This window comes from Benincasa hispida, chromosome 9 (genome assembly GCF_027475165.1).
Source record: "Benincasa hispida cultivar pf3 chromosome 9, pf3_genome.v1.1, whole genome shotgun sequence".
Lineage (NCBI taxonomy): Eukaryota > Viridiplantae > Streptophyta > Magnoliopsida > Cucurbitales > Cucurbitaceae > Benincasa > Benincasa hispida.
The window spans coordinates 46536960-46550475 of NC_143486.1; the positions used below are offsets into that span (position 1 = coordinate 46536960).

At 35.9% G+C, this 13516-nt stretch overlaps 1 protein-coding gene across 1 annotated transcript; it reads left to right on the forward strand.

Moving 5' to 3' along the window:
* Window positions 1-7563: 7563 nt before the first annotated feature.
* On the forward strand, window positions 7564-9360 carry LOC120086543 (Tetratricopeptide repeat (TPR)-like superfamily protein). The gene is given in 2 exon segments (XM_039043243.2): window positions 7564-9281; window positions 9283-9360. Coding segments are annotated over 2 exon segments (1605 nt in total). The 5' UTR covers window positions 7564-7713; the 3' UTR covers window positions 9320-9360.
* The last annotated feature ends 4156 nt before the right edge of the window (window positions 9361-13516 follow it).

Here is a 13516-nt window from a genome sequence, read left to right on the forward strand (position 1 = left end):
TTTAGCCTATAAATACCACCACAAGGTGTTTCTTCAATTCATAACCCGAATCCTCTTCAAAGAACATTAGAAAGAGTGCTAGAGGGTAGATTGAATGAGACTATGCATTGATCATGAACGGCATGTGTTGGTAGCAAGACCATGCGTTGGTCAAGAAGTTCCAAGTAGGATGAGATGCTGTCGAATAATGAGGTCTGGAAGTAATATCAACTTGGGACGAGGAGTTCTCCCAGACTACTCGTGCGTTTTGAGTGATTCTAAAGCCACCTGAAAGCTCAAAGAGTGTAGTTTTCAAGATAGGGCTATTGGAGAAGAAGCTCTAAGGAATCCGGCTGGAGAGTGAAGGAAAGACAGAATGGTCGAGTTGACAGGTAAGCTTGGGCTAGGCTTGATGATTTGAGGATTCCTGCCAAATCATGAAGATTTCTGAGCCAAGATTTTAAGGTAAGCTTTCTGAGATATTGTAGAGTATGTTTGTAGAAGGAAGTATCTTAAAATAAGATTTGAAATGATGAGTAATCAGAGCCTAAAATTGAATATGGAATTTAGGGTTCAAAAAGGAGCCCGAGGGAACTAAGGAACTTCTAGAGAGGAAGGTTCCTACCCGACCAAGGAGAGTGGTTAATTTCCTTTAAGTCTTAAGCATATCTTTAGATTGTTTGTATATGCTTATGTTGTGAATGAGTAATTAGGATGAGAATGAGAGTATGTGATCGGAATGGTTAGGGGGTCAATAGACCTAGTTTCTTAGCCCGGGAGCAGAACCTCACAGGATGGTCAGGGGACCGAGAGGTCTAGTTCCTGAGCCTGTGAGAGGAAACTCGTATAGGATGGTTAGAGGGCCAACAGGTCTAGCTTCTGAGCCCATAACCGGGGAGCTATGTGCACATAAAAGACATAGAAAACATAAGGAATGCAAGAGAGTAAGCATTTATGACTAGTATCAGTTCAACTATCTACTGTGTGTAGGTAGAGTGTGAGAATAGACTCATTCTAAGTAGTATTAGTTTAACTATCTATCGTGCGTATAGGTACAGTGGAGATTAGACTCATATAAAGCTGAGGTTTGAATGTTAACCTCGTATTTGTGATATGTTTATTTTATTATCAGTTGAAATAGACTCTAGAAGTTGCTTGCCACTCATTGAGCTTCTTGAAGCTCATTCTTTTCTTTCATGTTTTTCTTCTCAGGTAGCGAAAGGTGAGGAGTTCCAGGGTGCTGCCAAGGTCAAGGTCTGCCATAGCCACAGTCATACTTCCAGGGTTTTAAAGTTGTTGATGTAAACTTTATAGTTAAGCATGAGAGTTGTATAAATGTTATACGGTTTGTAATAAAATGAGCTTAATCAAACAGTTGTTTACATCTTTGCCTTAAAGTTTACTGAATGTAGTAAGGTAGAGATGGGCAGTAGGTATCACAAAAGGGTGGCATCTGCGGTCCTTCATGCCTCCCCTCGGGCTTAGGAGGCGGGCATGGGGGTGGGGTGTGACAGTGACCTACTACTGACCTCACTAGGTGAACTTCTTAGCCTTCTTATCGAGACACATGTGTACATCACGTATCAAAAGCATAAGCATAAGGAGTGAACCCGAAGACACACTTTCATAAGTAGTGATCCTGGAGGATCACAAATAAACATAGGTGGCGATCTCATAGGGATACTGAAACATGAACATAAGAAGTGAACTTGAAAGGTTCACAAACGTGAGATGTACACAGCCTGATAGGAGTACTAACAGTCACCATCAGTCTAACATGCAACATAGAACATCAAAATTTTGTATCAAACCATAAACATATTATCATAATTTTAGTGACATAGCTCATAGGTTTCCCAAATACCCTCAACAATCCATCTATTAGCAAATCGTAGTAAATCATTCCCATCACTATAATATCATGCTTTTACGTATATACATAATCTTCACATCAACTTGCTTAGCACACCTAGTTCGTGGGCGAACCAATAGTAAATCACTTACCTCAAATTTAAGCCTAAGAAAATTAGCAATCCAAACTCTTCTTTATCTGGTGTAAAACTATTGAATTAATTCCTAGACATTAAACAAAAGTTAAATTAAAATCCTAAAGTCAATTCTCAATCTAAAATAATTCCAAATACCTCCAATGCTCACCTGACAAGTGGTTTAGCCCGAAACCACCTTGAAACTTCAAAATTAATTCAGGCTAATTGACAAACCGCCAAAAAATTGAACCAAGTGGACAGTGAAGGGATCGAATTCCAGTGCGGAAGCGAGTGATCGCCTTTGTGTCAGTGAATTTGTTTTTGGAAAGAAACTAAAAAGAAGAGAAATTACAAAACGACAAAGATAAACATCCTAAGCATGTTGTTCTAGAGGAAAAGAGAAGAAAAGAAACTTACCCTTGAATACTCCTCTTCGCTATATTTCCTCTCTTAGTCAAGAACAACACAATTTCTTCCCATAAACTCAACGTACAGAAAGTCTTCCCTCGAGCAAGACTATACAATGATCGAGCTTCCTTCGTTACCACCATTTGGAGCCTTTGCTATTCTCTGGACAAGAGACAAGATGGATGTGTGGGCTTCAAAATGTTTTTGGTAGAGGGAAAATAGAAAAAATTTAGAGAGATTGAGTGAAAAATTTTCTCTTGAATTTTCACGTTGAGTTCCTTTCTTCTTCTCTGTATTTTCAATACATAAAAACCAAAATTCTATAGAAGGAGAGAGAGGAAGGAGTTAATTAACTCCCACGTGAAAAACCACCCAGATAACTTCCATAGATGTTATAAATATTATATAAAAATAATATTTGATATTATATAATTAATTAACTAACCCTTTGTTAATTAACTATATTATGCATTTTAATCATATTAACTACAATATTATCTTATAATTTATGATTTTAATATGAATCTCATACATATTAATTTTAACCTATAGTATTTATATGAATCATATTCATATATTATATAGTATTATAAATCATATTTGTAATTAACTATAATGTATCTATATATATTATATTAATTTGAATTTTATTCAAATATTTATCTCTCTTATGGATTATGAATCATATTCATAATTAACTATAATGCATCAATATATATTATATTAATTCCCTTATCTATAAATCACATTCATAATTAATTATAATATATCAATATACACTATACTTCATAGTACTCATATTAATATAAAATTTCCTTAAGACAATCATCTCTTGTTTTATAGACTTATTAAGTCCACTCTCACCCATATAGATGCCCTCACTCATATAGATCAAAGAATTGCCCTTATAAGCAAGAGTTCACAACTTATTTAGAATTAAGACCTGGTCATCCTAGTAAAATGTAAGTCTTTCAAATAACGGCACTATAAAGAAAACCAATCATTTTTTGTATAGGATACCCAACTCAATATGTCTCCACATGAACGATTAAGATTAAACCATCTGTAACTTTACAACTATTATAACAGTTACAAATACCCAACTCATATGTCTCCACAACGATTAAGATTAAACTGTTTGTAACACTTTACAACTATTACAAAGTAGATTATCTAAAGTGTTACCGATATAAGATACCCAACCTCATCTAGGTTATTACTTAAACATACCATTCTAAATACCAAATAAGATAACTTCTTATTTCACTTACCTTAACCTTAGATCTTGTTTACCAGATTAGATTATACCATTCTAAATACCAAATAAAATAATTTCTTATTTCATTAAATAAATGAATTTCGTTTTATACATTACAAACAACCATATTTAGGGCACAATCTCCAACTGACTATACCTATTTTTGCTTCCAAAAATTCCAACCTAACCTCCAATCATCAAGATCAAAAGATTTTAGGTCAACACTAGTTGGGTAAGAATCAACCAAGAAAACTCATAAAACGCCATTCTCACCCAAATACCAAGAATCCGGGGAAAACCACAAGAATGACAACAGACCCAATAGAGCATGTGAACCGACGACGACGGAATGATGAGATCTAGGCAAATAGCGAATCGACGTCGACAATCATGGCGACGAGCGAACCCCCTGCGTAGAAGATAAACGACGGAGGCGAATGTGGACACGGCGGTCGGAGCGATGATCGGTAGGCGGGCAGTGGCAGATTGGGCGACGAATAGATTGTGGGTCGCTCAACTGGGCTTGTTCACGCGTGAGGGCTGGTGGATGACTGAGCAACTCAGATTCATAATGCGATCGACTCCCACGAACGACGCTCCACGAATGGTGAGATCTGACGAAGAGGGAGGACGGCGTGGCTCCGGGCAGCGGCACACGGTACTAGACATGGTGGCTGGTGACGGCGGTTCGCGTTCTTGGGCTTTGTACAGTCGGAGGTGGGAGGCGAGAGGGTTGGTGGAGGCTAGGTTCAAGAGGAAGAAGGTAAAAAGTTTTTTGTGCCTTTTAGTTTTTGCATGCTTCACACAAAGATTATATATATATATGTTTGTATATTTCTTTCCTATCTTAAATTCCAAATTCAATTTAAATTTCCAAGTCTTTTTATTATTTAATGCAATCTTTTCCAAGTCCTCTCCAAATTGATTAATCCAAACCCATATATCCAAATCCACGCCATCTCTTATTCCCTAAAATCAAAATTTAACTATTCCACAATAATTAAATTCATTAAATCGTCTTTAACCAAACAATTCAATTATCCTCAAAATCTAAAATAATTCCAAATATTTTAACAAAAGTTACTTGAAAATTTGGAACCTCACATCATGTCTCCAATTTTTTTTATACATAAATATACTTTACTTTCAAAGTTGTCTCTTTAAAGACTTTGTATTTTTTTTTCCTAAATTTTAATTATATGAAATTATTATTTTTAATTAAAAACATAATCACACCCTATAATTTTATTTTATTCTATTTTACATATGCATTACACACGTACGTGAAAAGAAGCATTTGTTCGATGTATAAACACTACCATCTAAATAATCACATCCCATTGACATCAATCATCAATTGGTGCTCTTAAGAGTTGCGTTCTGCCAGCACCAATTGCATCTATTTGACCTAAAAATGTAATTTTAAAATATATAAATATATTTTATAAATTGGAGATTAGAAATAATTGGAGATTAGAAATGTCACCTCTATTGTCTTTTGAATCAATGCCTACACTTGAAAAGGCAAATCATATCGACAAAGGTAATATAGGAATTTACTCAAAATATAAGGATAAAGTGAGAGTATTTAAAAATTCTCCCATTATAATCCGTTTTATTATGTAATATTGATAGTATAGAAGTATATATGGATATATTTTGACAATATGTGAGACGGAGGAACGGAACTTTTGACCTCGACGTTGATAGTATAATTTTTACGTTTGTTGTTGCCTCCCATATTATTATATTATTTTCATCTTTACTGAAATATGTATTTTATCTATTTTGTCGCATGTAAAGTGCTCCTTGTTGCCAAAGAAGTTTGACCAGTTAATCAAATAAGTTCACTCCAATAAAACTCTAGTCACCACTCTAATGCTCTTTGTACAAACTTTATTCCAATCGAACTGTGTTATTAGATAAAAGTAAGAATTTGAAAGTTTATGGATAAATATCAAATATGATGAGATAATTGTATGAAAGCCCAAAAAAGCATAAAATAGTTTTTGCCCCACTTTTTGAAACTTAAGAAATTTGTACTCTTGCTTACATCATCATCAACCAAAGTTATAAAATTACCCTAAATTTTCTTTTCCTCTATTCCTCCTCTTCTTCCCAATTTTTCTTTCTTCGCTTGCACCGATCATTCTCCAAATCCATTTGGCATTGGTCATTCGTTGACCATTTGGAACGTTGTAGAGGTATCATCACCAAAGATCGAAATGTTACAGTGGGGCCGTCAATGTGGGACTAGAACGTTAGATGCATAGGGTCACCAAAAAGCAGAGTAGTCATTTAGTTACAACGAAGTTCTATCAACGAAGATATGACAAAAAAAAAAAAGTTCGCACAGCAAAAAGTGTGCTATCGCTGAGCTTTTGCTTTGCAATTATGTATTGGTCATATATCTTTATCAATAAAATTCTATTTTAGCTAAATGAACGCTCGTTTTAATTTCATATAATTTATCCATGTTCTTTTCAACAATACTCCTAAAAAGAAAAAAAAATGTAAGAGACACAGAGTAAATATGGAAAAGTGAAACATTTAATATTGATGGCAAGACTCCTATTTCACAACTAAAAAGGGTAAAAAAACATGTTTTAAAAAAAGTGGTCAGTTACATGGAAATTTTTAGATTTTGGGTCATTTTTTAGCAACTTTTCTTGAAAGAAATTCCTTTATAATTAGAGGATTCAAGATGAGATTCAAATTCCATTTTTTATATTTCAATATTCAAAATGTTTCTAATTCTTTTACTACACAATAAATATCCAACATTCTTACTCACTGCTATAAAAAATTGCTCCTCATCGTTGTAACAAACATAGTCGCCGCCAACGGTTTCTAGATCGATGGTATTTGGTTGCCGCCGAAGAAGTCTAACTACTACTCATCGTTGTGAAAAAATTACTCATTGTTGTCAAAGAAGTTTGAACAATTAATCAAATCAGCTGCAATAAAACTCTAGTTGCCGTTATGCTCTTGGATGAAAGTAAGAATTTGAACTGTATAGAAATATGAATTTGAATGTTTATGAATAGATGAGAAATATGATGAGATCATTGTGTGAAGGCCTAAAATGGTTTTTGTCTTACTTTTCCAAACTTAAAAAATTTGCACTCAAGGTACAAAACTACCCTAAATTCTCTTTTTCCCTCTTGCTTTTCTTCTTCCCAATTTTTCTTCCTTCATTTGCATCCACCATTCTCCAAACCCATTTGCTATCAACCATTCCTTGATTATCAAACTGTTGCAAAGGTTTCGTCACCGACCATAAAAAATGTTGTAGTGAGATCTTTGAAGTGGGATTGGAACGTGAGATGCATGGTGTCACATGAAAGCGAGAGAGAGAAGTGAAAAAAGTTGCGAGCAGAGAGTAAGAGAGAAGAAACAAGAGCGAGGGGAGAGATCGGGGAACAAAAAAGAGAGGAGACCAAAAGAGCATGTGCAAAAGGGGAAGAGGTTGAGAGAAAGAAGAGATGGAGAGAGCAAGATATTGAGTTTTTTGGAAAAATATTAGAAATGCAGTTATCTCAGATAAAAAAGATTTAGGAAACTCATGGATTTGTTCTACATTTAAAAGATTTAAGAAAGTCATGGGCTTCTTCTGCATCCAAAAGGTTTATCAAAGTCGGCTTCAAGCCTATAAAAAGAGTGCATGACTTTGGTTTTCAGTCATTTTTCTCTTTATGTATTTCCTAGTTTAAGAGTGGGAAAATGGTGTAAGTAGTATAAAAGCTCTTGTAATTAAGGTCGGAGGAGGGAGTTGTGTGTGATTATGATAATTTTTCACATAGAATTTTTTTCTAGTAGGCCGGGGCTTTTTTTCGAATTTGAAGTTTTTTACTTAAATTGTTGTAATTTTTATTGCTTTCTTATGGTTTTATTATTATTTTTCTGCTTATTCGTATCATAGGAGTCAGAGGTTTTTCCAACCGGAGGAAAGGGCAAATTAAAAGAAACCTCAATTTTGAAAAGTAGGCCCTAGTTCATTTTTCCCCCAAATTTTGTTCATCCATCTGCCGAAGAATCGTACCACCTGAAAGAACTACCTTTGTAATCGGAGGATTCCAGATGAGGTTCGAATCCCCATGGTTGAGGAACATCACAGCCGAAGATTTCCATGGAAAATTCAAATTAGGGTTCCAATCAAACCTGTTGAAAGGTTTTCTTCCTCACATTCCCACTTCACACAGACCCTTCTTCGTCGTCTACGATCGTATTCATCATATACTAAGTTGCAAGCATCAAAGTCTCACACCTCGGCCTAGAAACTGTCATGAAAGAACTCTGGTTTCGAACTCTGTTGCTGTCTCGGATGAATCCATCACCGTTCATCGAGATGACCAGTCTGCTGTTTTTGTCCGAAACGTCATCAAATTTAGAAGGGACAAACCAGTGGAGGAGATCGAGAGTGCTCTTAATCGATGCGACCTTGTACTAACCGATGATTTTGTTCTCAATGTGCTGCGAAGACATCGATTGGATTGGAAACCCGCCTTCATTTTCTTCAATTGGGTTACGAAAAGAGATACTAAAGAAGGTCAATTCTCCCCTGGTTCTGTTATTTACAATGAAATTCTCGATATTCTCGGTAAATCCCGCCGTTTCGAGGAAGTGGACAAGGTGTTTGTGGAAATGTCTAAGAGAGAAGAACTTGTTAATGAGGAAACGTATTCAGTTCTTCTTAATAGATATGCTGCAGCTCATAAAGTGGAGGAAGCAATTGGCATTTTCTACAGAAGGCAAGAATTTGGACTTGAAATGAATTTGGTGGCATTTCAGTCACTTTTGATGTGGTTGTGCAGATACAAGCATGTAGAAGCTGCAGAGACCTTGTTCCATTCCAAGAAGCATGAGTTTGTTACTGATATAAAGACAAGCAATATTATCCTTAATGGCTGGTGTGTTCTGGGGAATGTTCATGAGGCCAAAAGGTTTTGGAGGGAGATAATTGAATCGAAATGCGAGCCTGATATGTACACTTATGGGATTTTGATTAACTCATTGACAAAGAAGGGAAAGCTAGGGACAGCTTTGAAGTTGTTTAGAGCCATGTGGGAAAGGGGTTTGAAAACTGATGTTGTGATTTGCAATTGCATCATTGATGCACTTTGTTTCAAGAAGAGGATTCCTGAAGCTTTAGAGATCTTCAAGGAAATGAATGAGAGAGGGTGTGCTTCAAATGTAGCAACTTACAACACCCTTATCAAACATCTTTGTAAGATTAGGAGGATGGAGAAGGTTAATGAGCTTTTGGATGAAATGGAAGAGAGAAAGGGAAGCTATTGGCCAAATTCTGTGACTTTTAGCTATTTACTCAGGTCGGTAAGGGAACCAGAGGAAGTTCCTGTACTCTTGCAAAGGATGGAAAGAAGTGGCTGCAAGATGACTAGTGACTTGTACAATCTGATTTTGAGATTGTACATGGACTGGGATATTCAGGAAAGGGTTAAGTCTACATGGAATGAAATGGAAGAGATGGGGTTGGGACCCGACCGTTGCTCTTACACGATTATGATTCATGGGTTGTTTGAGAAGGGAAGAAAAGACGATGGGCTGCGCTATTTCAGAGAGATGACATTGAAGGGAATGATGGTTGAGCCAAAGACTGAAAAGTTGGTGAATGCTATGAATGTCAAACTGCAAGAAAGGAGAGGCAAATAGAAAAGCTCATTAAATATGTTCCAAGTCTTGTGAAAATAAATAAGCTACCTGCAACTGGGAGAAAATAAAACGAAGAATAGCCCATAAATGTGCTTTCTCTAACGATTAAAGTTTGTTGGAGGCATTGCAAGTACTGTTTCTTTCGATGGGCGAGAGTTCTCTCTCCAAAGTATAGATGGACATATGGGGAGCTTTCAGGGTTCATCAGGTAAAGTTTATTTCTTCCATGCTATATACTACACCGACAATCTTATGTTAACATACCTTTTTGATACTTTTTTGAGTGATGTGATTACTTGTTTGGATTGCCTAGGAAAATAAGTGTTTTTAAAAAATGCATTTTCTTCAAATAATTTTTTAGAAAACTATTTATAATTGAAATTAAATGCTTCTACTAATGTCGAATTACGTTGATTTTTTTTAATTATTTCTTTATTTTAAGTTGAAACTAAAAGACTTAAACACCATGAACTAATAACTTCAAATTTACAGGTTATTGGAGTTGGTTGTCGCGAGTGGTCGGTTGTCATAAATCTGGGTCCCAAGTCACAAACTAATCGTTGCTGGTTTTGGTCTCTGGTCCTGGTATTCAGTCTCTAGTCTCAATGGTCGCTAATCAAGGACCAATCATCAGGACTGACAACACAAGTGGGCGGCGACCATGACCCAGATCGAGGACCAGCAACCAGGACTGAGGACCAGGGAAGGGCGGCTACGACTAGGAACCAATGATGTGGACTGTGGATCATTGATCAATGATCACTCAACGACAGGGACCTGTGAACAGTGATTGAGGACAAGGGGTCGAGGTTTGGTGACTGGTTATAACTTGCATCATCCGAGTGGTCATCGGTCATTAGTCCTCGATCCTAATTGCAGGTCAGCGGTTGTTGATGGTGGGTGGTTGTCATCAGTCCCTGATCGTTGGTCTCGGTTCGTGGTCACCAACCCTCAGTTGCCAGTCTTGGTCCCTGATCATGGTTCTGGGTCTGCAGTTTTGATCGCCAACCATCGATAGCCCAGTTATAGACAGTTGTAATCAGTGGCTAGTGACTAAGATTGGGACTGGGGAATGGTTACTGGGACTTGGAACCTGCAATCATTGATCGAAAACCAAGACCTACTAGCAATGAGGATTGCGGAACATCCACTTGCAACCACTCAAGGGAGCAATGACTAGCGACCACTTTGACGTTTGGGACTGGGGATTGGTAACCAGTGACCAGAACTAGGGATTGGGGATCAATTACTGGCAACCGGAACCAGGGACCATGGGAAAGGGATTGGTTGAATTTGTCTCCCACAATGAAATTCGTATGGCTGCACTCTACCATTTCCTTCAACCTTTGGAGTTCATCAATGGGAAGTGACAATCTCCATTGAAGGGATTGAAGAAGAGGAGCCCCTTTCATCTGCTGGGTCTGATATCTTTCATCTGGCTGTTCACTATTCTACTTTTCTTAAGTTTTCATTATGCAGTGTATATCATCTTTTCGTGATTGTAATGAGACATTTGCTAAACATGAACTAATTTCCTTATCAGGACTTGGCTAAGGGGCCCCAGCGACAACCTTGTTTTATGAGTATGTCTTATAAGTTAGTTTTCCTTCCCATGAAGCACATCTTTGAATTTTCTTCACAAGTTTTTATTGAAATTGCTTCTCTTTGTTTGGCTAACCAATAACAATTAATAACATGCTTTAGGCACCGGAAGGGTTAAAGTGTGGAGCGAACATTGTTTTAAGAATAATTCAACTACTTGCAGGCGAAAGGGGACAGTGTAGAAGGAACCAAGATAGTGCGATACCAGAAGGGAGGCACTTGAAGGTTTTTCATCGCCTAGTTTCATTGATTGGCTTCTTAGGAGGAAGAAGCACATAGTGCGTCAAGCAAGAGAGTCACTGGAAACCATAAAGTCAAGTCTTGTCAATTTTCCTTCTTGAGATTCATACTAACACCTCATTTATTATTGCATTTCTTTACGATGCTATTATCAGATTTTTGCTTGCAAACAATGCTTTCACCATTTTATACACTGGTTACGAAATCAACGCATGATAAGTATTTGTTCTTACTCTCAAAAGTTCTGGTTTATGCATTGTCCCTACAGATTCAACCAACTCTAAAATATTCTCAGGTATTACTTGCTAGCGCGAGGGCTTACACTTGTGTAGACGTGCTACGTGGCAACTTAATTGTGTCCATTCACCTCTTTCTTGACTACTTTTTATCTCATTTCCTTTCATTTTAAGTGCACAATACACACATTTATAAACCACTAATTGGATAGTAAAAATAGTTTCTGCGTAATGCCCGTATGGATTGACTTGAGAAAAAAATGTTTTTTTTTTTAAAAAAATTCATTTTTATTTAAACAGTTTTTATACTTGAAAAGCTATTTTGAATAGTTACCAAACACTTCTATATTTTCCAAAATGACTTTAAATTAAACACTTGGAAATGTACTCTAAAACTTAGATCTTCCCCGAGTCTTCTCATTTGTTCTTCCTCTAGTAATCGAAGCTTTTGCCTTTTTTCCCTTTCCCTTCTTCACATGTGAATGATCTTCATTGAACTCTGAGCTACTTTCCATCATGAGCGACTAAGGTAACTTTTATCTAATATAGAAGTAGAAAAAACCAATTGTGAAGTTGTGAGGAACATTTTGAATTGTGAAATTATCTTAATTGCAAGTGTTATGAATGATATGAATCATCTAGGACACCAAATGATTATTTTATATTTTATTTAATAATTTTGATGTAATTTTAATAATTTTAATATTGTTTTTATGACATATTAAATAGGGGCATTTTTGTCATTTTTATATGATTATGATGTGACATTAGGGTTTCAGTGGGAAGCTGTCTAAAGTTTTTTCATTAGGTTGTTTGACGGTTTAACCTTGAATTGAATTTTGGCCTTTGGGCTTATTCTTTCAAGTTTAGCTAGGACAACTTGATTTTGCAATTCATGTATTGAGTTGTATGCCAAGAACATTCAAGTGGGATTGATCATTCTATCTTGTGAAGTGTTTGAATCTTGGACCAAGGAACTTGCTATTTGTCTCAAGAGTTTTGATCTTAAGGTTATCCATGTCTAACCCAATCGTTAAGGTTAAAATCAAATCGATATGAGAGTTTTAGCTATTGAGAATTAGGGATCTTCATACCAAAGGAGTTTCTAATTCTAATTCGTCCAAACACTTTAGATTGGTTATATCCTGTGTGTATAATCTTTATTTGATTGAGTTTAGAAATTTAATCTTTAGATTTTGTTCTTGTTTTCTTCTTAAAAGAAAAAAATTTCTTTGATTTTTTTTTTTTTTTTGACTGCATTGAGTTTTGTTTCAATGGGAAGAAAAAAAGAATTGGGGCTGAGAAAATAATTGAGTGAAAAAAGAGTAGCAGAAGTGGATCAATTTGATTAAGGCGTGAAAAAAAAATCAACTGAAGGTGGAAAAAGAATAATAATAAAAGTTAGCGTTGGTGAAAGTCGATTGGAAGAAAAAAGGATAGCGAAAAAATGATCAAGCATGACACGTCAAACAAGCATGTTAAGTAGGTAGGCGGATTTATGTTGGTGTTTTTTTCATGAATTTCAAGTATACACAAAGAAGAGCTCTAAGTAATCAGACCAAAACATGCCTCTATTGTTCTTTGGAAGTATTTCAAACCCATACGAGTATCTTTTTTAGGAGGAGAAAATTGATGTCATGTTTGATCACCACTTCTATAGTGAAAGAAAGGTAAAATTAATTACTTCTATATCTTAGGAACATGGTGGAATCTTTTGTTGTCAAAACGGAAGAGAAACGGAAACCATACAATAACCTAATAGAAAGAAATCGTGCTTCTCATGAGAAAGCGTGTTTTGTTCCTATGGCTTTCCACAAATTACAAACTTTAAAACAAGGAAGCCCACCGAAATGTTTCTTTTTTTGAATTGTGCATTCAATTCATTTTAATCAAATAAGTTGTATCTTGTTCAGACCGATAAATAGAGCTGAGGTTATAGTTAAAACTGCTAGTAGAAAATCGAAGAGATGTTGCTATTATTTAAGGAGATTAACCTCTATGAGGATGAGGATACTATCAAAGAATTGATTCTATAAAGAACTTAATGGGGGAGATTGTTAAGATTTTTGTCGATTGAGAAGAAATTTGATCTTGTGATGATCTAAAAGAAATGGTAAATGTTGCCATCAAGA